Raw genomic sequence first — 25,857 nt, 5'->3', positions numbered from 1 at the left:
GCGTCCTGAGTTACAAGGAGCCCCGCCCCGTTACTAAGCGCGTCTCCTGTCACGTGACGAGCGCGTAGCCTATCAACTACCAGAGCATAGCCCCACCCCTTACCCAGGCTTGAGCAGCCGCTCAGAGCGGTCGGTTCGGCACTCGTTTGATCGGGTCTGTGGTGCTGGCGGAGCGGAGGTGGCGGCCCCGGAGCCTTGAGCGACCGCCGCTCCCGGAGTGCGGCGATGGGGCTGGGCTCTAGCTCTGAGATCCCCGCCGGGGGCGCTGAGGGCTTTCATGTGCACGGGGTAAGGCTCGGGGGATCTGCCCCGGGGACCTGGGAGGGGGCCGGGATCTAGTCCCCCGGGATCTCGCACCGGGGAGGGGCCAGGGGGGACCCGGGATCTGGCCCCGGGGAGGGGCTAAGGGGGGGACTGGGACGGGACCCATCCCAAGGCGAGATCCTTGGGGGACTAGAGGAGCACGGTTCCGCCCTGGGGGTGATGGGCGGGGGGCACAGCCCCATCGAGGGGGGGGGAGATCAGCGCTGTGACACGTCCCTCCCATTGTGCAGCCCCTGGGGCAGGGGTGAAGGAGATGAGGAGCCTCCCTGGCTTCGATGGTCGGGATCTTTGGGAAATGTCCCCGCTTCACCGCCCCCGAGGCTTCAGGGTCCGACCGCCCTGCCATGCAGTGCCCTTTTGGACATACGTTCTGTATCGGGAAGGCTCAGCCCCACATTAAGGGTTCATGGGGAATAAGCCCTGCCCCTGCGGGGGGACGATGGAAATACCCCAGGCAGGTTCCACCCCAAAATGCTACTGAGCATTAAACGTTGTCAGACTTTGCATACGTGTTAAATATTTGCCATGCTGGTGTCTCCTCCTCATCTTCCAACCCTCCACCTGTTCCCTTCTTCCTCTGGAAGTGCCAGGACACAGAGGAAGAGGAAGAACAGCATGACAATCATTTAACTCAATTTTAAGGCATCAGCTGGATGTTTGTACACCTTAAATTTATTGGAGTTAAAGGAGGGGTTTGGCCTGATCTTCCTATTTAACTCTCCTGGCAAAGTTAGGACATCTTAATTGTTTTGTGAAGCACCATACACATCTGTTGCTCTACATACCGAGGGGCAGTAACATCTCCCCATTATCCTTGCAATCAACTTCAATTATAAACGGCTGGTTTTGCTTCCCTATAACTATGGATTGGAAAATAGGCTTGGCCTGAAATTTGTTGGATTTACACTGAAAGCGAAGGAGAATGTTTACGTAAATTTTGATGAATTTTTTTCAAATGGTTTCTGAGTTACAGGTAATCTTAAAAATTACCTTGATATGAGCTTTGACTTTTGTCTGGTGATTTTTAACATTACAAAGATGCATCATTCTAGACAGGAATTAATCTCTGCTCAGACCATAAGATAATACATTTGGGGAGATTGGTTTCTCCCGGCAGTCCTTAACAATTATTTTGTATGGCATGTTTCAGAGTAACAGCCGTGTTAGTCTGTATTCGCAAAAAGAAAAGGAGTACTTGTGGCACCTTAGAGACTAACCAATTTATTGTATGCATCCGATGAAGTGAGCTGTAGCTCACGAAAGCTTATGCTCAAATAAATTGGTTAGTCTCTAAGGTGCCACAAGTACTCCTTTTCTTTTTGTATGGCATGATGCTGGCACATGGGTTGTTTTGAATGTGTGTCTTGGAGCATAGATGTCAGGCTAATTTGCATAACAATGCACCTGTCTTTTAACTATTGGTATATGGCAACCTCACAATATAAGAGTTCACATATTATTGCTACATGCTTCTTTACAGTTAATCAGCTGTTCATGTGTCTCAATAAAGAAGCTGTACAGTATCAATAGGAATAGGGTACAATTTTAGGCCAGTGCATCAATTATCTGTATGTAATCTGCTTTGCCTTTGTTCTCTGCTGTGTTTATGGAGTCTGGAGAGGCCTTGGCTCCTGAAGCACATTTCTGGATGGAATAACACACGTATATTTATTCAACCCCTCCTTATATGAGGAATAACGTGATTCTTATCCTCCTAATCTCAAACGTGTTTATCATTTATTAATTGTTAACAAAGTGCTGTCCCCTGTAGAGGAGACGAAAGCAGTCCCTACACCAAGAAACAAATAGAGCAGAACTTTCAATGTTGTTTTACCATCAAGAGCAGGTAAAGAGGAGGGCTCCTTACTGTGAATAGTCTGTGTCAGTGGCGACTGGTGTGTAGAGAGTGTTATGGCACTGCCCCCAACAAAGTAGGCAAGTACACACTTTGTATTTTTTTAATTTATTTATACATGGATGTGTGTGTGTACATGTGTACATGTGAATCACCAGCGTATTTAGTGACATACACATTCTCTCATACACATTTTATCTATAGAGTGACAGCGCAAGACTAAGTATGCTGCAATTCATATTTAACAGCAGGACGTTCTTGTGGCACAGGCAGAATTCCTCACCCCAAGCTGCAGGCTATGGTGAATGTAGCACATGCTAAAATGTCCCCACGCAGGGCTGGGGATGTCTAGGCCAGTGGTTCCTATCCTGCGCCGGACTCAGCTGCTAGTCCTGGCTGGACTGGGGTTGGTGAAGGAGTGCACTTCCCTGCACGGAGGGGCCACCCCTCAGACCACCCCCCAGAAACCTTCCCTGACTCTGCACCCCCCCCCCCCTTCTTGCCCCATCACTCCTCAGCCACAGGAGGGAGGGGTCACTATGGGAAGCTGCTCCCCCATCTGCCCAAATCCTGTGGATCTGGACCCCCCATTCCTAAATACACACACCCCTGCCAGGCCCCACCTCACACCTCCAGGCCCCCCCCTTTTTGAGCCCTACCACCATGCACCAGGCCCCCTTGTACCCAGACCACCTCCTGCTGAGTCCCCCGGCACCCTAATGAGCTACAACCAGCTGCACTCAGACCCCCACCCCACCAAGCCCCACTTCCCCAGCACCCAGACCCCTTGTAGAGCCCAATCCCCCCAGACCCCCTCCTACTGAGCTCCAGTCACCTTCACCGTGACACTCCCCCGCCCCGCAGAGTCCCATTGTCCGTGTACCTGGAACCCCACACTGAGCTTCCCACACCCAGATTGCCCCACACAGAACCCTCTCACCCCACACGTAGGTCCCCCCACACTAAGCCGCTCTACACTTGGATCCTGCTGGCCTAAGCCTGCTAGCTCACATGTAGTATTCCTGGCGCAGAGGGATAGGGCCCTGGGGTGTTTCTGAGGCAGGCCTGGCCTTTGTGCTGTGTCAGGATTGGGTACAGCTTCACTACCGAGTCCATGTCCCAAGGGTGCAGGGTGATCTCCCACCTCAGTGCAACCAGTGGCCTGTGCTACCTACTGCCATGCTGGAGCCTCCACATTTATTTATTGACAAATAAAATTTGCAGAATTTTAAAATATTGTGTGCAGAATTTATATTTTTTTGGTGCAGAATTCCCTCAGGAGTAAATAATGTACACAGTCCAATCACCAGCACAGACTTCATGGCCCGGGTGCGTCTAGTGGTACAACAAAGGTAGTGAGGCAGACCCCTCCTTGGCTATAGCAGGCATGGGGGCGGGGTGGAGGTCTCATCCAATCCTGGTCTTTCTGATGGGAAAGGACCCAGATGGGACTTCACCCTCCCCTCTCCTTCCATTGGAGAGGCTTGGGCTGACTGGGAACTCCCCCAGGCCCTGGCGCTGGGCCTGGCAGAGGGCGCTCACTGGAGGGTCAGTGCAGAGGGAGCCCAGACTAGGAAGGGGAATATGGGGGCCAAAACTGCTGGTGTGGAGCTGAAGCCAGATAGTGGGCCCCCCCACAGGGAGGAGGGGATGGGAATAGGATGGGCTCTGTAGGGTGGTCCCTGCTCTTCTGGGCCTCCCCCAGCTCCTCTAATGCCTAGATCTTCCTCCCAGCTCCTCCCTGCTGATCTGATAAATCACCCCACTGGCCCCAAAGTTCACCAGCCGCCACTGGTCTGTGTACTGATGTGACTGCTACTAGCTGGACATACAGAACTTTAGCAAAAAGACAGGCATGTATTTTACAACGGCACCTTTTTGACCCATAGATATTGTAGAGTTTTGTCATTGTGACAGGCTGAACAGTGCATCTTGAAATGTGTAAATTTCCATTTACGCACTTCTGTGCACATCTTAACGTTTACTGTACTGTTAAATAGCTAGCATATGACACCAGCTGAATGGGCCTTAATTGAAAGACTCCTTATACTGTATTTACAACTGAAACCCCTCATGCCCACTTCAGCAGAAAACAAACCCTGCCATTATTGTGAAGGCTTCTAGTTCCTCTGCTGTCATGGTGGCTAAAAGTGACATACCTTGGCTAATTATTGCATATTTGTAAGGCTGGGAACTACGCTTACGAAGTTTTACTGCATAATTGTGTTGCTGCTGTTTCTGGTATATGGCTACTGACAGCACGAGCAATGAATTAGATGCCAGGTAAATGATGTAGCCACTCTACCACAGCAGCATCCACCGGAAACATCAAGAATATACATCCACCGTCAAGACGTTAAAGAGGACGATCCATAACCAGATAGCTCGCTGTTTGTTCTTGAGCACCTCAGAGGCAGGATTGGGAGCCCAAAAAGCCCCAATGGTAAAAATGTAAGTTAAACTGCCTGTGACCACAACATATCCTGTTGTAACTGATGGATCTTTTGGTTCATGTGGGTGTTCATGAGGCATGAGAGAGCTGATCCACAGAGACTAGGGAATGCAGCTCTGAGTTGTCTATCTGCCAACAAATGTGCCATCAATTCAAAATATATGTTTCTAATGGCTTGCTTTTTTTAGTGACACTTATGCCAGTAAAAGCCCTGGTGTAGACTCACTTTATCCCAGTTACATAAGGCGCTTTTATATCAGTACAGCTTATTTTGTTATACAGAACCGGAATAAGCTGTACCTTCTGAGTGGTATCACTGCATCTACTATGCTAGCAGAATTAAAGCTGAAAAACTTTTAAGTGTAGATGAGAGCAGTGGTTCTCAAACTTTTTTTTCCACAGACCACTTGAAAATTGCTGAGGGTCTCGGCAGACCACTTAATGATCTTTCCAAATGTTGTTTGTACCGTTAGCTAACTATTGTAAAGCACTTTGGATAAAAGCGCTATATAAAAAAAACCCTTAATAATAATAATATTTTTTGTTCTACAAATAAAAGCACACGACTCATATTTTAATATCAGTTGTCTTGCCTTTGTAATGCGATGGATGTGCCCTCTCTCCCACACCGCGGCAGCTCCTGAGCTGGGGCTGGGAAGGAGGGCCGTCTCTCCCCGGCAGCCGCAGCCCTGGAGCTGGGGAAATTCGCCTCTTTCTCTGGCCACTGCAGCCATGCTCATCCCAAATTCCCCCCACCCCCTCCTCTCAACACTGCCCCCTCCCACCTACTCCCTATTCCCCCCAAGGCCACCACCTCACCTTACATGTGCACCTTCTCCAGGGTCCAGGCACCTAATTAGTGGAGCCATGCCTGCGCGGCTCCACTAATTAGGTGAGTGGCCCTTCATTCACTCTCGCGTGTGGCCGCCCAGGCGTGCACCTTAGAGGGAACTATCCTTGGACCACTTGAATGGAGCTCACGGACCACAGCTTGAGAACCTCTGGACTAGAGCTAAGTTTTACCTTAAGCAGCCTGGTAGTGTTTGTTTTAGGGAGGAAATAGAGCTATCATGGTTTCACAGGCCTTCGATGTAATGTAAAGTAAGGAGGGTGGCAGTTATTTTTGTTCCAGGGGAATTGTGACCTCACAATCAACAGGGCATGTGACTTATCTGTCTGTTTACTTTTCTGTTCACTTATAAGCAATATTGGCATGGCAACCTTGATATGGCACTGCATTTTTACCTTGAACTAATCATACATCTAAGTAGAAACATTTTTTCAATCTGATGTACCTATATATTCTAGGTTTTGATGCTGTGTTTAATGTCAATTTGTGCTCTTTTGTATCCTTGTCTGAACTGCATTTTGATAAATATTCTATACCGTTTTTGGTTTATATTATACATTTGTTTTGTTCTCTCACATGTACAGCTGTTGAAAATCAACACGCTGTGACTTCTTTCATGCTTTCATTAATATAGCTTACAGCAATTCATTAACTTCTGTGGGTCAGAACTTATAAGCACTTATGTATCCATGATAATCTCTTTATCCATAAAAGCGGCAAAGAGTCCTGTGGCACCTTATAGGCTAACAGACGTCTGTTAGTCTATAAGGTGCCACAGGACTCTTTGCCGCTTTTACAGATCCAGACTAACACGGCTACCCCTCTGATCTTTATCCATATGTTTCTAATCTAAAGCTGAATGAACATGACCTAATGACTTTCTTACTTTTTAATACGCACAAGCTATTAATTGCAAAAAAACTACTGAACATCAACTTATTCTGTGAAGTGTTCAGTGACCATGTACCACTCGTTCCCGTTTGCGGCACTTCTGTATACTGTACTGTTAGCCCTTAAAGGGCCTGCTCTTGGTATCTGTAGAGGCTGGAGGAGTGGCTCTTAGGTGCTGATCCTGCAACCTGCTCCATGCAGACAAACCCCTGTTGAGAGCTCCCTTGCCTTCAGTGGGTCCCTGCATGGATCCAGTTGCAGAATCAGGGCCTTAGTTTGTAAGTTTCTTAGGGCAGGGTTTCTGTCATTTGTATGACATGTTACCCAACTGGAAAGCACCACAGACAGCTAACAGTACTTAAACATATTGATGTCGGTTATGCAGTTCTTAACATGTAGTTGTCCTAAGCACTGAGTGAGTGGAGATATCAATACTACAACAAGATTATTTCATTCATAGATGTTAAGACCAAAAGGAATGTAGATCCTCTTGTCTGACCTGCTCAACACAAGCTAAAGAACTGGATTCATTTAGTAGTGTGTACACCACTGTATTCAGCACTTTGTTAACCATTTCACAGCAAACAGCAGATACACCAGGTACTTTCCAGCACTGGATAATGTTTCCTGAATGCACCTGGTACTATCTTCTCATTCCCTTGGTTTAAAGCAGAGGTGGGCAAACTATGGCCCCAGGGGCCGCATCTGGCCCTTCAGACACTCTAATATTGCCCCTGAGCTCCAGCTAGGGAGTGGGGTCAAGGGTTTGCCCCGCTCTAGCCAGGGTGTGGGGTCAGGGGCTTGCCCCACTCTGCACATGCCGGGGTTCCGCTCGGCTCCCAGAAGCAAAAGCTCGTGTCCCCCACCCCCACACACCTACATGTAGGGGCAGCCAGGGGGACTCCACACACTGTCCCTGCAGCTCCCATTAGCTGGCAACCACAGCCAATGGGAGCTGATGGGGCAGCACCTGCAGATGGGGCAGCGCGCACAGCCGCCTGGCTGCGCCTCCACATAGGAGCTGGAGGGAGGACATGCCGTTGCTTCTGGGAGCTGCTTGAGATAAGTGCCGCCCGGAGCCTACATCCTTGACCTCCTCCTACACCACTGCCCCAGTCCTGATCCCGCTCCCGCCCTCCAAACCCCTCGGTCCCAGCCCAGAGTACCCTCCTGTACCCCCAACCCCTCATTCCCAGCCCCACCCCAGAGCCCGCACCCCCAGTCGAAGCCTGCACCCCCTCCCACACCCCGACCCCCAATTTCGTGAGCATTCATGGCCCGCCATACAATTTTCGTATCCAGACGTGGCCCTCGGGCCAAAAAGTTTGCCCACCCCTGGATTAAAGTGTGCACCGTAGAAGAATGCTGGCCAGAATATACCTGCACTTTGTCAGCTGCAATGCCATTAAAGTTGCAGAAAATACAATGTTTCAGTTTCACCTGCTGAAGTTTAATTGACACCTGTTGTCTAGTAGGACTATTCCACAGATGGCCCATATGGGTGTCATGGCTCAAACAATTGAGGAAAGGGAATTCAAATTTCTGAGAACGCTTCCAAGGTCTCTTAAGTGGTGTCCCACATTTGGTTCAATCCTGAATGTATTTATTCGTGAATCCAGTATTTATAACACTGTCACTTGGTGATATTTATTGTAGATTTTTCTTATTGTAATTTAAAATATGTAATTTTGCAGGTTCAAGAAAACTCTCCCGCTCAGCAGGCCGGGTTGGAACCTTTCTTTGACTTTATCATCACAATAGGACATACCAGGCTAGTAAGTGGCTAAAGACAAGTTATTTTCAAAGAAGAAATTAATTGTTTTATTTTAATTTTGTGCTCTTGAAAGGTGCTGGCCTATTTGGCTCTGGGAGATTGATGCTATCTTTAGGCTGAATGGCAGCCATGCAAGCTTCCCTACACTTTCTTGCCAGTGTGCCAAAACCCTGACCCAGAGGGATCAGCTGTGGGTGAAGTTATTTTGTGATCTGAAGGCTCATTCCATCCTTGGCCTTCATGCTTAGCGTGCCAACTGATGCAAATAGGTTTGCTTTTCACAGTGTGGACACATGTCCATGGGAAGCTAGATTGAGACCATCCAGCTCATTTCTTCTGAATTCATTAGTGTCTTCTGTAACACTGATGTGAATATCTCATACACCCTGAATCGCAGGGTGAAAATATTGTAAGAAATCTATGATCACCTTGGACTTCCCACTTCCCTCCAGGCTACATATTTTATGGCTGCCTGAAACTTGATGTCAGCAATAGGGATAGAACCTAAAAACTCCTGTTTTGAAAGAACAGATCTCTGTTGCCTTTTCTAACAGAGTGGTTTTGAGGTGCACCGTAGTGATAGGTGTGAAATCTTTCTTGCACTGGGAAGTAAATGAATGTGCTGATGCTGGAGGAGTTATCACTGTTCCTCCACTGAGCAATCCTCACTCGAGCAGAAGAGAAACCAACGAAAATGTTTGTGTATTTTTGCTAGAGTTGCGAACAGGAGAGGAACTGGGTGGTTTTGCCTGAATTATTTTGTCATGCTGTTTTTTATAGAAACCTCTATTTTTCCTAGTGACTGTCAGAAGAACTACATGAGGCAAACCCAGGCCTTAGTTAAGGCCTGATCAAACTCCTGTTGAAATCAGGGGACCCTTTCCTTTGACTTTAATGGGACTTGGATCAGGCTGTCAGATATTTCTAAAACAATGAAGAAAAATAACTTCTCAGGAGAGCCTCCTACTCTTGTTCCCTTCCCTATTTTATAGGACTCTGGCTCCATGGTGTGCGTATTTGGTGTCTATTGAGTCCTTCCACCCTGGGGTCTTTTTGAGATAGAGTTGTGGTTCATTGTACTATAAGTCCCATAAGTCACTAATGCTAACTGCCTCTGTAGTAAACTGTTTAACAAAGTCCCTACATTGTAAACCTGAGCCTACATAAAAGTTAAAATAACATTTAAAAATCTTCCCCATGTGACATTCTAGCTGTCCCCTTGGATCCTTGGATTGCATAGACAATCCAGGAAGTTTTTGGAAAGCGTAGGGGACAATTTCCTGGCGCAAGTGCTAGAGGAGCCAACTAGGGGGGGTGCTTTTCTTGACCTGCTGCTCACAAACCGGGTAGAATTAGTGGGGGAAGCAAAAGTGGATGGGAATCTGGGAGGCAGTGACCATGAGTTGGTTGAGTTCAGGATCCTGACGCAGGGAACAAAGGTAAGCAGCAGGATACGGACCCTGGACTTCAGGAAAGCAGACTTCGACTCCCTCAGGGAACAGATGGCCAGGATCCCCTGGGGGACTAACTTGAAGGGGAAAGGAGTCCAGGAGAGCTGGCTGTATTTCAAGGAATCCCTGTTGAGGTTACAGGGACAAACCATCCCGATGAGTCGAAAGAATAGTAAATATGGCAGGCGACCAACTTGGCTTAATGGTGAAATCCTAGCGGATCTTAAACATAAAAAAGAAGCTTACAAGAAGTGGAAGGTTGGACATATGACCAGGGAAGAGTATAAAAATATTGCTCGGGCATGTAGGAATGTTATCAGGAGGGCCAAATCGCACCTGGAGCTGCAGCTAGCCAGAGATGTCAAGAGTAACAAGAAGGGTTTCTTCAGGTATGTTGGCAACAAGAAGAAAGCCAAGGAATGTGTGGGCCCCTTACTGAATGAGGGAGGCAACCTAGTGACAGAGGATGTGGAAAAAGCTAATGTACTCAATGCTTTTTTTGCCTCTGTTTTCACTAACAAGGTCAGCTCTCAGACTGCTGCGCTGGGCATCACAAAATGCGGAAGAGATGGCCAGCCCTCTGTGGAGATAGAGGCGGTTAGGGACTATTTAGAAAAGCTGGACATGCACAAGTCCATGGGGCCGGACGAGTTGCATCCGAGAGTGCTGAAGGAATTGGCGGCTGTGATTGCAGAGCCACTGGCCATTATCTTTGAAAACTCGTGGCGAACCGGGGAAGTCCCGGATGACTGGAAAAAGGCTAATGTAGTGCCAATCTTTAAAAAAGGGAAGAAGGAAGATCCTGGGAACTACAGGCCAGTCAGCCTCACCTCAGTTCCTGGAAAAATCATGGAGCAGGTCCTCAAAGAATCAATCCTGAAGCACTTGCATGAGAGGAAAGTGATCAGGAACAGCCAGCATGGATTCACCAAGGGAAGGTCATGCCTGACTAATCTAATCGCCTTCTATGATGAGATTACTGGTTCTGTGGATGAAGGGAAAGCAGTGGATGTATTGTTTCTTGACTTTAGCAAAGCTTTTGACACGGTCTCCCATAGTATTCTTGTCACCAAGTTAAGGAAGTATGGGCTGGATGAATGCACTATAAGGTGGGTAGAAAGCTGGCTAGATTGTCGGGCTCAACGGGTAGTGATCAATGGCTCCATGTCTAGTTGGCAGCCGGTATCAAGTGGAGTGCCCCAAGGGTCGGTCCTGGGGCCGGTTTTATTCAATATCTTCATAAATGATCTGGAGGATGGTGTGGATTGCACTCTCAGCAAATTTGCAGATGATACTAAACTGGGAGGAGTGGTAGATACGCTGGAGGGGAGGGATAGGATACAGAAGGACCTAGACCAATTGGAAGATTGGGCCAAAAGGAATCTGATGAGGTTCAATAAGGATAAGTGCAGGGTCCTGCACTTAGGACGGAAGAACCCAATGCACAGCTACAGACTAGGGACCGAATGGCTAGGCAGCAGTTCTGCGGGAAAGGACCTAGGGGTGACAGTGGACGAGAAGCTGGATATGAGTCAGCAGTGTGCCCTTGTTGCCAAGAAGGCCAATGGCATTTTGGGATGTATAAGTAGGGGCATAGCGAGCAGATCGAGGGACGTGATCGTTCCCCTCTATTCGACATTGGTGAGGCCTCATCTGGAGTACTGTGTCCAGTTTTGGGCCCCACACTTCAAGAAGGATGTGGATAAATTGGAGAGAGTCCAGCGAAGGGCAACAAAAATGATTAGGGGACTGGAACACATGAGTTATGAGGAGAGGCTGAGGGAGCTGGGATTGTTTAGCCTGCAGAAGAGAAGAATGAGGGGGGATTTGATAGCTGCTTTCAACTACCTGAAAGGGGGTTCCAAAGAGGATGGCTCTAGACTGTTCTCAATGGTAGCAGATGACAGAACGAGGAGTAATGGTCTCAAGTTGCAGTGGGGGAGGTTTAGATTGGATATTAGGAAAAACTTTTTCACTAAGAGGGTGGTGAAACACTGGAATGCGTTACCTAGGGAGGTGGTAGAATCTCCTTCCTTAGAGGTTTTTAAGGTCAGGCTTGACAAAGCCCTGGCTGGGATGATTTAACTGGGAATTGGTCCTGCTTTGAGCAGGGGGTTGGACTAGATGACCTTCTGGGGTCCCTTCCAACCCTGATATTCTATGATTCTATGATTCTATGATCCTGTGTCGTCCAACTTCTATGCCTCTTGACTCCCTGAAGGACTGATAGAGTATCCTCTGGCATTTCCTCTAGCGTTTTTCTGGCACGAGATGAAAGTCCCGGTTTTTAGGTTGTTAGAACTCGACACTTGTTTGAACAAATGTAAACACTTGGTTACATATGAACATGAAAATGAATCATTAACAAGTGGGAAGCTGCCATGTGGCCAGTCTCATGCAGGGAGTGCAGTTCCTGTTTGAATGCCTGAGGAAAGAGGAGACTTTCAAAGCTGTGGTGGGGACAATTCTATTTTTAAAATCAGTTTTACCATTAAAATCAACAAATAAGTTTAAATAAATCCCTCACAATTTTGAAGATCCTTTGCTTTCTTGTATTCAGATAGAAGCTGAGGGGTTTTTTAAGTCTGTCTTACCTATATCAGACTGGATCTTCTATTGGAAACTGTCAGTACAATGGCTGTTTCCAGTGAGGGGCAAGTACTGCATTAACCATGTGGAAATAGTGAAATTGTGGTAGATATTTCTAAAAACTGTTCTTAAAAAGCCCATCTGTTGTTCTATAGTAAACATTTAGCTAAGTTATAACTAGTCACTACTAATTTGTTTTAAGAATTCTACTTTAAGACTTGCAAAATGGTTGCATTAGTGAGGTAAAGAAAAAGATCAAGGTCACCATATAAAGTATTGCTATTTATTGTAATGTAGACATAGTTCAGAACTAGTATAATTGACCAAAATTGTTATAACAGCATTATAAAAGAAGGGGGTGGCGGGAGTGATACTGATGGATGTGAGTAGTGAATAACCTTACCCAGGATTAGAATCGGTTACACTAGTTCATGCATCCAAACAAAGTAGTGCTGATGGAGTTGTTATGGAGGGTAGAAGTTAGGTCCCCACCTTTGTTGGTTCTAGATATTGAAAATCTGCCTCTTCATTGATGTTTTTGCATTCCAGATCCAGCTACACACTGTCAGAAACAAATCTTTCCTTTCCTGTGTTTCACAGAATAAAGAAAACACCATGTTGAAAGATCTGCTGAAGGCAAATGCCGAGAAGGCAGTGAAGCTGGAGGTGTACAACATCAAAGCGATGAAAGTGCGCGAGGTGGAGGTGATCCCTAGCAACATGTGGGGAGGACAAGGGCTTCTCGGAGCCAGTGTGAGGTTCTGCACTTTCCAAGGAGCCAATGAACACGTGTGGCATGTTCTGGTGAGCAAGAGAAACATCTGTGTACTCAGGCTGTGTGCTTTAGCTTAGTAAAAATGGTTACTAACCTGTTCTGTCACTTGTCCTTCAAGATGTGTTGTGCATGTCCCTTCCACGTCAGGTGTGTGCACGCCCAGAGCACCAGTGTAGGCCAGCACGGGTACACTGGGCACACACGTGCTTGAAGTGGCATGGATATGTGCACTCATTTGAAAAACTTACTTTATGAAAACAATTCAGCATATAAACTTGGTACCTTAATGCAGCAGTTCCCAGATGCTATTAATGTTTGAAGTACCTCATGCATATTTCTCCTTTTTGTGCATATTTATTTGAGGCCTTAATAGACTTAAGTATTTATGGACTCAGAATAAAATAAGTTTTTTGAATTTGGCTGGTGGAGTTTTGCCTGGGGGAGTTAGAAGAGAAGGGAATCTGGTTGGGAAAATCTTGGTGGGAAGGTTAGAGGACGTGATATTTAAAGCAGGGTGGGAATTTTTCAACTAAACTGGTTTTCATCAGAAAATGCTGATTTGAAACTGGAACATGCCAGCTTTAAGAGACATGGATTCAAGTCCTTGCTGTGCCTGCTTCGGAACGAACGCACGAACGTGCGCGCTCACACGCCCCTTTTCCCCAGGTGGAAAAATTTATGTCTCCATTTTGTCCTGATGCAGAAGTTTCATGAGACATAAAAACCGTTTCCTGCATGGGGGTGGGGATTAACTTGTGCACCAGGCAGCTCCAATTCGTAATCTCATAGAAGATTAGGATTGGAAGAGACCTCAGGAGGTCATCTAGTCCAACCTCCTGCTCAAAGCAGGACCAACTCACCCTTGTTGCCAGTGCCCTTCCCGTTTCCTCTGAGCCAGGGGACTACTCCCACTGCAACCCCCTTGCCTCTGGAGAGTCTTTCTCACAGGACTCTTCCTGCCTCGGCCCCTGGACTCACAACTCTTTCCTCTTGATTAAGGGATTCCTCAGCCCTTTCATGGGTCTGTGCCATGATTTAAGCAGGTTTCGCCAGCCCAGACCACCAGAATCCAAGTTCTTGCTCCATTCTCTTTCACACAATGCACAATTAACTTGTGGAACTCATTGCCATGAGATGTTGTGATGGACAAAAGTGTAACTGGGTTCAAAAAAGTCCTCCATAAAATTACCTAGTACAGGTCCATTAATGGCTATTAGGATGGTCAGGGATGCAACCCCATGCTTCCAGGTGACCCTAAATCTGTTTGCTAGAAGACAGGGGTGGATCACTCTTAACTGCCCTGTGTGTACACTCTCCCTGAAACTCTTGTACTGGCTACTGTCAGAAGGCAGGATACTAGGCTAGATGGACCATTGGTCTGACCCAGTATAGCAATTCTTATGTTCTGATTCCATGGAGCCTCCCTTGATCCTTGGACTCACACACTTCTTCTCCTTGGTTCCAGGGCTCCTCAGCCCTCCTTCCTGGGGCTGGGCTGTAATTCAGGCAGGCTTCCCCAGCCCACCAGTCTCTGTTCTAGTTTACACCGCAGGGAACCTCTCTCCTGACTTGATACTCCCCTGTAATTCCCTTTCCAGTCTGTCTTTGTTTCCTGGGAGTCACCTATCAGCTGGATTTTATCCTTTTAAGGAGGTAGCTACCTGATTAACACCAGCTAGCCTACTGCTCCATTGAATTCCTGTTTCCTTAAAGGGGCCATGCTATAGAACACAGATTGGTCAGCTCTAGGTCCCAGAGCCTCTTAAAGGAGAGACACTGTAAGAGGGCAGTCTATCAGTTCCTACAAGTTCATGTACCACAGTTTAAAGAACCTTTGCCTTAAAGCTTTCTGCAAGACACTGACATAGTCCGTTTCCCTCCTCACATCAATGGAGTTAATTTCCTGATGGCAAATCCCTGGAATTGCTTTAAAGCAGTGATATCATTTCTCATTTACTTTCAGATAAAACGTGCCACTTTGATTTCTAGGGGCCTAGTGAATGCTTGTTCTGATAAATGTTAGGAGCTTCTTCATGAGCATTCTCTGGATGGGAATGTGAGTGTCATTGTCAACCTGAAAGATGCAGTAAAATATGCTCACGACCATACGACTATCGTTAGGAGAGTGAAGCCTCGAGATGATGGAGTTGCCAATTAGTGTCTTAGTACTCCCGATACATGGAGCATTTAATTTACTGTTCATTTTTGCATGCCAAAGCAGTAACACCATTGAAGTCAGCTAAGAGAAGAACAGGAACTGTCCTAAGGATTTGCCTATGCAAATATAATTTTTCAGTAAAGGGACTTCTTTTGAGCTCGGGATCACGAATGTAGGCAGTTATTAATGTCTTAGCCCAAGATCCTCTTTCTGGATGCTGAACTTTATTGGCAGGTAAAGAATTCCTGGCAAAGTAAATGCATTCCAGTTGGATTGGTCTCTTTAGCTTGACTGATCTTCATTAAAATAATATGGAGATGGAAGAGCACAGAAAAGCTTTATTTTTAAAGTAAATGTTAATATTGGTTTAGGGAGTAGGCCAAAAGAGACTGGGAAGGGTCCCCAGCAAAAGCTAGTTTCATCTCATAATCTTTGACTTCTCTTGGTGAGATGTCTGTTGAGGGTTAGCAAGAGATTGCACTTGGATTAAAACAAGGATTGGGTTGTGAACTGGTGAAATTTAAGTTTGGTCTTTATTTATGAATCTTGAGTACTCAGGAGTACAAAGAACTACTCAAATGCAGCGTTCTCAGATATTTTTCTAATCTAAACACAAATCATTTTACCTTGCATTTTTCTTGAGTTAAATTTTTCACTCTCTAATTGTTGGACAGTTTATTCAGCTGTGAATGCAGGTGACCTGAATCATTCCTTTACAGGACGTAGAACCCGCTTCCCCTGCAGCTCTAGCTGGTCTGCAGCCCCACACGGACTACATTGTTGGATCAGATCAGATACTTCAGGAGGTAGAACATAGTTTTCCTTTTTTTTTTATTTAACTATTGCAGTTTTTTGTGTATGCTGTGAAGTATGAATTGTAACTGCTTTAATTGGGTATACATCCCCCAAATTTACGTAGCTCCGGGAGGAGGCAATGATAGCCACCTCTTTATGACCAACTTAGTCATTACCTCTTTATACCAGACAATGAAATTAGCTGCCTTTCAAGATCAAATGTCACCAGCAATTTAGTAGTCGTCTTTAATCCTTTGGAGTAGTGAATGTGATCGTTCTCTTCGTTGAAAGCTGCTTATATCTGTAAAGTGGGGAGCTGGGATAAAATAACATATTTTAAGGGCTAACACACTATCTTTGTTTGATCAGTCAGAGGATTTCTTCTCACTGATTGAATCCCATGAGGGGAAGCCATTGAAGCTGATGGTGTATAACACGGAAACCGATTCCTGCCGAGAGGTATTCGTCACTCCCAATGGAGCCTGGGGTGGAGAAGGAAGGTATTGATTTGTGATTAGTCTTTGCCTGATTATAGGGTATGTTTTGTAAATAAATTCTTCTGTAAAATAACATCACCAGTTATTATAGCTTTCCACTTTTCAGTTGAGTCTTATTTTCCTCAACATTCTCACATAAAATTTCTCTGCTCTGAGGTTTTAAATAATGGAGAGCAGCTGTGGAGTGTGAATTTGGCATAATGTAGGTCTAATCCTGCTCCCATAGAAGCCAATGATAAAATTCCCATTGACTTCAGTAGTAGCAGGAGTGGACCCTTTATGCCCTGCAATAGTGTCTCTCATTTGGAATTAATTTGGGGTTTTTCCTGCATTTTGTAAGGATGGTGTAAATGAAGCTCTTGAAGTTTTTGAGTCACACAAGGCTAAAGCTGAACTGCGAAATACTTCATGGCCTCAGTATTGCTACAGTTAGGTTTGGTCTACACTACATAGTAATTTGGGTATAACTATATCGCCCCGGTTGGTGTGAAAAATCCACATCCTGAGGGACACAGTTATACCAACCGTAACCCCCTGAGTAGACAGTGCTATGTTGGCGGGAGAGCATCTCCCGCTGACATAGCTACTGCCTCTTGCAGAGGTGGAGTTATTAATCCGACAGGAGACCTCTCTCCCATCTGCTCAGAGTGTCTTTGTTACCCGGGGTTCTTTCAACCCAAAGCTCTTGGTAACATTTACTCTGTGCGAGGTGGTGTCAGAAAATAAATCAGGGGAGACATGGCTGTCCGACTGATAGATGGCTGGCACAAACAGGACAACACAAGAGTGCCTTCACTTAAAGCTAAACTTTACTTAGTTTCAAGCACTTACACAAAACACCCCAACCCTTGATAATTACCAAAGCTGAGCGTGGCTCTCAAGTGACACAGCGGTAGACTTCCGTCTGCCAAATCTTCCATCTGCTGATGGGGACTGCAAGATGTATCCAGAAGGAGAGTCCAAAAAGAATCCAACTACCTCAAACTTTTCCCCTTATTTATACATTAGTAATAGAATGACACGTCCCTTAAAGAAAACTTGTTAAGTAAGCAGTTTCAATGGTCAAGCAAGAGGTTCCTTCTGATTATCGATTAACCAGGTGTGGGTTTTTCCAGAGTTTGCAGCCTTGAGGCCCCAATATATGTTCCTGGGGCACATCCTGCTCTTCTAAATAGCATGTATCAGCAATTTCAACACAGTTCTTATCAGGAAGGACGAGGGGTCAAGCTGCCCTTTCTGTGGCACCCAAAGACCCCCTCCCCTCCTGCCTTGGTTAAGCTAAGCCTGCTGACTTGGCCAATCTACAGCCTGCTGACTTGGCTGCTTTTAGAAATAAGCCATAGTGGTTTCAGGCACTTTACTGGTTTGCAGACATCTCCCCGTACATCTTCACCAGATGTGCTACAACAGTGCAGCTGCGCCAATGTAAGTTTGTAGTGTGGATCTGGCCTTAATCATGACTACAATTCCTGCAATGCCATATTTCTTCCCATAGGTCAAGAAAACTAAATTTCTACCAGGCTTCTGCTTAGAGATTCCTAACTTAAAACACTTACAGAGTTAGCTGCAGAAAAGTACACTATAGTCTGTCAGGTTTCTTGTACTTTGCTTTTGTTGTGCAGTTTAGGATGTGGTATTGGATATGGCTATTTGCATAGAATTCCAACACAGCCTGTTATGCCAAAGAAGCAGCAAGAGGAAATCAAACCACCTTCACCTTTGCCGTCGGAAGACAGATCCCCTGTGCCATCTACAAATGGCTACATAGAGGTATGTAAGAAATTTGTTCATATCTGCAGGGTACCTTTTGAGGTTATTTTGGGGTTTTTATGAATGTCTAACAGGTGAGGTTCCATGAGCTAAGGGCTTGAGTAAAAGTGGGCTTGGTGAAGGCCAAGCCAAATGAGAGGTGATACTGCTAGAATGGGGGATATGACAACAGAGGAGATTTCATCGAGCTGTGCCTTTTATCACTCAAGATTGCAAGCTGAGATCCTCTTGGATTCACCGTACTATGAATACTTCATGTTTCATCTGCAGTTGGTGAAGAGGTTGCGAGCTTTCTTTATGGGTATAAACATAACCAGTTATCCATCTAACTGAGGCTAATGTGCTTCACATGGGTCTACCCCTGAAGACCATTCTGTCAGAAATTTCAGCCCACTTAGCAATGCTTCTTGTGTGCTACATATTATACCTGTTCTCCAGAGAATACACTGGCTTCCAGTTGGTTTCTAAACGCACTCCAAGGTGCTGATCATGATTATTTAATGCCCTTTATGGTTTTGGGGCATGTTGGAACCCATCTCTCTCCTCTTTTATCACTCAGCAGTTAGAGCTGCTGGGATGCTCAAGCTGGCACCCCCTGAATTTGTATTTTTGGGAACAGCGGGGCAGAGCATTCACAGTGACAAGCCTTTGTCAGATTGACCAGAGATGGTATGAACGGGATACTTATCTGTTATTTTAGGCTCCATTGTTGGCACCTAATTCCCAAAGGGACAGCTCTGAAGAAGTTATGAACTTGGATGAATCCACAGGTCAAGAAATGAATATGTATTCAATGGAAAACGCACTTCTCCCTCCTCCTCCCCCTCCTGTCCAGAGAGTTATGGATCCAGGTAAGCACTTCAGTTATTCATCTTCAGAACATACAGTTAAATTTGTGATTGCAGTTTAATTCTCACTTCCCCTAGCCACCAGTCCACCATTTTTTATTTAAATATAGAATAAGTGTGGCTTTTGATGTTCTTACTCGAAATCTGGCAGAACTTTAACACTCAGGTGTTGATTATGGGCCTGATCCAAAATCCACTGAAATCAATGGGAGTTTCTGCATTAACTTCAGTGGACTTTGGAGCAAGCCCTATATCAGAATGGTATCTTCTGTGAATTCTTTCTTGGTGCTCTAATAGCTCTATTGCTTGCAATTACTGGGGCGGGGGGGAGAGGTGGGGGAGAGAGGTATGGAGGGAAGAAATCCACTGATTCCAGGAATTTGGGTATCATTTTTCTTGATGGTCTAGAGTTTCATACTGTGTTTAAAGCAACACTGTTGATTCCTCCTTCAGGTTTTCTAGATGAGTCTGGTGTTTCATTTCCTGAAATTGTTGACTTAACGAAAATGCCTAACTTACCTTCCTCTGCCCCCTTCAACATGTCAGCTGCAGAATCTTTAGCGGGGACTGAAAGTTTAATACCTAATGATGGAACTACTACTTACTTTGGTGAGTTTGTTTAACGTTGTTAGCCTGTTGGCTTGGTATTGGTGACAACTCAGTTGATTGTGGGGTTCATGACTGAACTACAGAGTCATGCTTTTGGGGATGTGTTGTATATTATTCATAGGAAAACCTCCTGCTAGTTGAAAAATCATACAGAAAGCACAGCTAAAATGAGACGGAGGTAGAATTAGGATTTAAAAGGCAAGGAAAATGGTAGCCAAGAATGAATGGGTTAGCTAAAGCTAATGGATTCCAAATTTGATAAGGCCAATGTCATAAGGTTTTTTATTTTTGTTTTTTAATATCCGGAATATGGTTTGCTCTTTGAGATATTTATGTGCAGAATGTGGTAAATGTGAGGATCCCCATTCAAGCGCTTAGGTCCTCCAGATGCAAGAATGAACATACAGATCTTGTAAATTTTGCTGCAAGGAGATTTTCATACTATGCAGCCCAGTTTTCACAGAGCTGGAAAACTGATGTTTTAGCAAGGCTGCTGTCTATTTATAATAGAAAATGTAACTCAAAATATTCAGGAGTATTTCACTTTTTATTTTAAAGGAAAATTTCTTTGTAGGAAGACACTGTTCCCTTTTTTAAGGTGGGGGGGAACATTCCAAGAATAAAGACAATATTTTAGCTTACAAAAACAAAATTGGGCCCTTTGTAGTGAGGCTGAAATGTCAAAAAAGTAAACTAAAATATTTAATTTAGCTCGTCTTCTAATCCTAAAATATTGAGATGTACTTTCTGAGTGTCTGAATTTCAGAAATACGAGCATTCTCAGCTCACTTGTCTTTCATGGGAGTTGTGGGTGCTAAACATCTGAACACAAAAAGCTGTTGATTTGTAAAGGATGATGATAAAGCTTTAGAAGAATCATTAAGCAATCCTTGTATATTACCTTGGTGCCGAGGAGTTCTAGTCATAGATCAGGAACCCACTGTATTGCTCTGTATTAGAGTAGTCCGTCAGCTGCATCGCACCCAAGCTTATGCTATAGAAATACAGCCACACAATTAGTCTCTGCTAGGTGTCTGACAAGTTTTGGTTTGTTTGTTTAACTTACTCTTTTATTTTCTCAGAGCATGCCACGGCTTCAGTCTCTGCAGATCTAACCACGTACGCTGAGGGCTCAGTTACACAGTCAGACCATTTAATTCCTTCACTGTCCCCTTTACCATCCTTTGCTCTTCCTAATGATATTTCTTCAAAGTCAACACTAAGAACAGATTCTGATTCTCAAGAAACTGAACTACTTGAGAGCTCACCACCCACTAACCCATTGAAACTTGACAGCGATGAAAAGACACATGAACTGAAAGAAGCTATACAAGACTAGCACTAAAAGGACACTTCCTTATGTCGTCAATCTGCAGTCTGCCATATGCTGTCATGCTACATCTCAAATGTTGACTTTTTGATCTCTAGAGATAATTACAATTATTCTATTTTGTTAGCATAGGCAATGCTGTAAGAGTATACAGGTCCCGTACGCAGCACTTGTTCTCTTGTTATCTCTTCTCAGCATTGTTTGATAGATGGAACTTATTTAAATGTTATGCAAACTCAGATTAGTCTATTGATCATGCATCTATTTGTCTATTCAATTTTTAAAAATTGATATTTTTTTGAAAGATCTGCTGGAGATTGGAAAAACTCACTAATTTTTCTTCTATTAACAAGCATTATTACAATTTGTTTTTAATTTGTTGATCCAAAGGCATAATTGCCTTATGTAAAGATTAAGCTACATTTTAATGACTATTTCCCTGGTATCTTTTACAGTGTTTAAGAAAAATGCTAGTCATAATTTTGACTTCCCGGAAAACAATTTTTACATCTTGACCCAATTTTCCTGAACACGTACAAACGTATTTGTAGATCATGTAGTTCCAAAATAAACTGTTTTATACAGACTTCTTAATTAACATGAAAGTAATGCAAACTTTATATATTGGAACTGACTAAGTGTTCCACTGCCTTTCATTTAGGGAGTCAATGGGAGTAAATTTACTGGTTGCCATAAAGTTATTTTTGCAGGAAATAGTGCACATTAGATAGTGCAACATATACTGGGTGATACAGAACTGCAAGTGGCTGTGATTGGCATTCAATAGATTGTTCATTGGTCTGGATCGTGGTCTTTTACAAAGAACTTTTTTAAATGAAGTTGTAAGGGAAATGTTTTTGTGGAGTTAAAAATTAACTAAGTTGATTTCTGTTTAATCAGACTATGGTTTTAAGATGAAGCATGTGGTTTGATTCTGGGATGACTAAAATTTTAAATGAATATTCTGTTAGAGGTAATGGGCTGACAGTGAATAGCCTTGGTACTGGTTTTTATTAATCTATTGTGTATTTTCCCATTTCTTAACGATTTTAGATATAAATCTATAGGTTTAAAACAGTGGAATAGAATATGTAGTGTAATGATCTGTACTGCTTTTATAGATTTGTTTTGTTTTCAAACACTTCCTATATTTTTAAACACTTATTTTACTTTATGAATATTTGCTATTACTGTTCAGCCAATTGTCAAGCTACCAGCATGGGATCCTTCTCATTACTTAGGTGGCAACTCCTTTGACGTTTTTAAGTACAATGCAGTGGTTCCAGTCTTCTTCTCATACAGGTGTTGATCAGGAATAACTTCACTGTGGTCATTTATGCTGATGTAAATCCAATATATATGAAGAGAATGAGGTCCAGTGAGGTCTAAAATGCATCCTAGTTGGAAAACGGTTTGTAGCAATGGAAAATGTTAACTGGCATTTTTCCACCATCCTACATAAGATATTGTATATTTCATAGGCTTCAGTATATTTAGGATAATGTCTTTGAGCCAGGCTGTCTTAGTCAGATGGCTTTGTCTGTAGTCCTCACATGTAGTAATCAGGATTTAGAAGAGTGTTGTAGATGAAGCCACAACACAAGGAGGCAGATTCTGAGCTGGTGTGGGTTGTCATAGCCACAATGGAGCTATGACAGCTTGCATCAGCTGAAGGTCTTCTGCAAGGTCCCTTAGATCACTGTGCAATTTCTTATTAAACTCTTGTTTGACAGGACATATGGTATCTGTATAAACAGGATGGCCAACATATTTTTACCCTTTATAGAGAAGAATATATCAAGCATTAAGTACAGGGGATTTGCAATTAAAATGATTGCAGTTACAGTTTGAGATGATAGTAATTTGTTTCTCACTACATTATATTAGCAGAATACTGTATGTGCAAAGTGAAAGCTCACATGAGTGAATATTCAATGTTCATAAAGAAGAGATCATACAACTTAAGCTACTGGTCAATTTATTTTTCTTGTTCAGTCCTTCTGTTTTCAGAGCATGGTGAAAGAACTAGCCACCCTTATGTAAAGGAGGATCTAGTTAGGCAAGCATCATATTCTCATTAACAGGTTGTAGTTTTTTTTTGTTTTGTTTTTTTAAGCTAATGGCAGTTCAGCTAAAGGAGTGGTGGGGATTTAAGGTCCTTCACAAACCTGGAGCTACTGTTTAGCACCCAGATATAGAAAGAGGCCCCTTTTTAAGAATTCCAAAACAGAACAGGAAATATCAACCCCAATCTTAAATTTCAAATGTAACAGTAATAAATAGCTTAGCTACTTATATGGTGTTTTGGGTGTTCACAGCATTTAACATTAGCTAACCTAGGATTGGTTGAAAAACAGAATTTAAACTTTTTGTGATCATAGAATCATAGAATATCAGGGTTGGAAGGGACCTCAGGAGGTCATCTAGTCCAACCCCCTGCTCAAAGCAGGACCAATCCCCAATTAAATCATCCCAGCCAGGGCTTTGTCAAGCCTGACCTTAAAAACTTCTAAGGAAGGAGATTCCACCACCTCCCTGGGCAACGCATTCCAGTGTTTCACCACCCTCTTAGTGAAAAAGTTTTTCCTAATATCCAATCTAAACCTCCCCCACTGCAACTTGATAATTACAAAGATCTTGTCATTCTTCTCATTTTTGATGAAAAATTATCTAAAATGTGAATTTTGAAAATTTCTGACCTACTCCAAACTTTTCTTTGACTGTAGAGGACTGTAGCCCCTAGCATTCTGAATGACTGATTATCTTAGCCCCTGCCTCAGGCACTTCATCTGTAAGAATTTGTGGGTTGAAGCTACATTCACTGTTTGTAAAGCACTTATGCTGAAAGATCTGATGTGAAGTCTTGTTTTTGTGATTTCCTTATAACAGGTAAGCTGTGAATTATGTTCTTGAGAACAGCTGAACACCATTTAGACTGCTAACATTCGTGCAAGATAAATTAAATTGATATTTGTGAATATGACTTCAAAATTTTAACTCTTCCAGCATAGAAGAATTTAATTTGAGAAACAAGAACCTAAGTTCCTCTGACCTTAATACTTGGAAACTTCCTTAAGGTACACAAAGATGGAAGCATGGCTTAGCAGTCTAAGTATCAAGTTTGAAAAATACTATATTGTTGCTCTATCAAGTCCCAAGAGCACGTGGTCTGTCAGATAGAAGATGTGTCCGCCTGGCTAATACAAATGCTGGAGCTAGTAGGATGTGCTAGCTGGGGGCGTCTCTAGTGCTCTTTTCTGTAACAGTAGAAGAGTTCCTTGCCAAACATTTACTCATCCCACTGCCCTGCCTGGCAGGATTACCATGCTGAAAAACACCTGGACAGGACTTGACATAGAATCATAGGGTTAGAAGGGACCACAAGGGTTGTCTAGCCTAACCCTCTGCCAAGATGCAGGATTTGTTATGTCTAAGCCATCCAAGACAGCTGGCTATCCAGCCTCTTTTTGAAAACCTCCAGTGAAGGAGCTTCCATAACCTCCCTAGGCAGTCTGTTCCATTGTCCTACTGTTCTTACAGTTAGATTAAATCTCAGAAAAAACTTCCTAAATCTGCTATTGTATCTTGTCCTGTCCTCTGTGGCAAAAGAGAACATTTTTTCTCCATCTTTCTTATGGCAGCCTTTCAAGTATTTGAAGACCGATATCATGCCCCCTTAACCTCCTCTTTTTCAAACTAAACATATCCAGTTCCTTCAGCCTTTTCTCATATGGTTCACATTCCATCCCTTTGATCATCTTGTTGTTCATCTCTGGATTCTTTCCAGTTTCTCTACATCCTTCCTATACAGTGGTGACCAAAATTGAACACAGTACTTCGGCTGAAGTCTAACCAGCGCCAAGTAGAACAGTACTATCACCTCCTCTGACTTGCATGCTCTACCTCTGTTAATGCAACTCAAAATTACATTTGCTTTTTTTGCAATAGCATCGGATAATTGACTCATGTTGAGGCTGTGATCCACCACAACTCCCAGATCCTTCTCAGCAGTGCTGCTGCCAAGCCAGTTATCCCCCATTCTGTATTTGTGCATTTGGTTTTTCCTCCCTAAGTTTAGCACCTTTGTCATAAATATAAAGGGAAGGGTAAACACCTTTAAATCCCTCCTGGCTAGAGGAAAAACCCTTTCACTTGTAAAGGGTTAAGAAGCTAGGATAACCTTGCTGGCACCTGACCAAAATGACCAATGAGGAGACAAGATACTTTCAAAGCTGGGGGGGGACAAGAAACAAACGTTCTCTCTGTCTGTGTGATGCTCTTGCCGGGAACAGAAAAGGAATGGAGTCTTAGAACTTAGTAAGTAATCTAGCTAGATATGCATTAGATTTCTGTTTTGTTTAAATGGCTGGTAAAATAGCTGTGCTGAATGGAATGTATATTCCTGTTTTTGTGTCTTTTTGTAACTTAAGGTTTTGCCTAGAGGGATTCTCTATGTTTTGAATCTGATTACCCTGTAAGGTATTTACCATCCTGATTTTACAGAGGTGATTCTTTTATTTCAATTAAAATTCTTCTTTTAAGAACCTGATTGCTTTTTCATTGTTCTTAAAAAGAAAAGGAGTACTTGTGGCACCTTAGAGACTAACCAATTTATTTGAGCATAAGCTTTTGTGTGAGCTGTAGCTCACGAAAGCTTATGCTCAAATAAATTGGTTAGTCTCTAAGGTGTCACAAGTACTCCTTTTCTTTTTGCGAATACAGACTAACATGGCTGTTTCTCTGAAACCTGTCATTGTTCTTAAGATCCAAGGGTTTGAGTCTGTGTTCACTTCAATGCAAATTGGTAAGGATTTTTATCAAGCCTTCCCCAGGAAAGGGGATGTAGGGTTTGGGAGGATTTTGGGGGGAAAGACACTTCCAAGCGAGCT

The 25,857-nt window shown here is 43.8% G+C and overlaps 1 protein-coding gene across 1 annotated transcript; it reads left to right on the top strand.

The window, feature by feature from the left end:
• The first annotated feature begins 126 nt into the window (after nt 1-126).
• GORASP1 (golgi reassembly stacking protein 1) lies at nt 127-25,512 on the top strand. Its single transcript, XM_073334675.1, has 9 exons — nt 127-288; nt 8,067-8,147; nt 12,787-12,990; nt 15,839-15,925; nt 16,284-16,414; nt 18,034-18,181; nt 18,882-19,032; nt 19,483-19,638; nt 20,721-25,512. Exons 1-9 carry the CDS (start codon nt 226-228, stop codon nt 20,975-20,977), a joined length of 1,278 nt encoding a protein of 425 aa, XP_073190776.1. The 5' UTR covers nt 127-225; the 3' UTR covers nt 20,978-25,512.
• The last annotated feature ends 345 nt before the right edge of the window (nt 25,513-25,857 follow it).

Source organism: Lepidochelys kempii, chromosome 2, assembly GCF_965140265.1.
Source record: "Lepidochelys kempii isolate rLepKem1 chromosome 2, rLepKem1.hap2, whole genome shotgun sequence".
NCBI classification, from domain to species: Eukaryota; Metazoa; Chordata; order Testudines; family Cheloniidae; genus Lepidochelys; species Lepidochelys kempii.
This window is presented reverse-complemented; position numbering and strand designations above follow the sequence as displayed.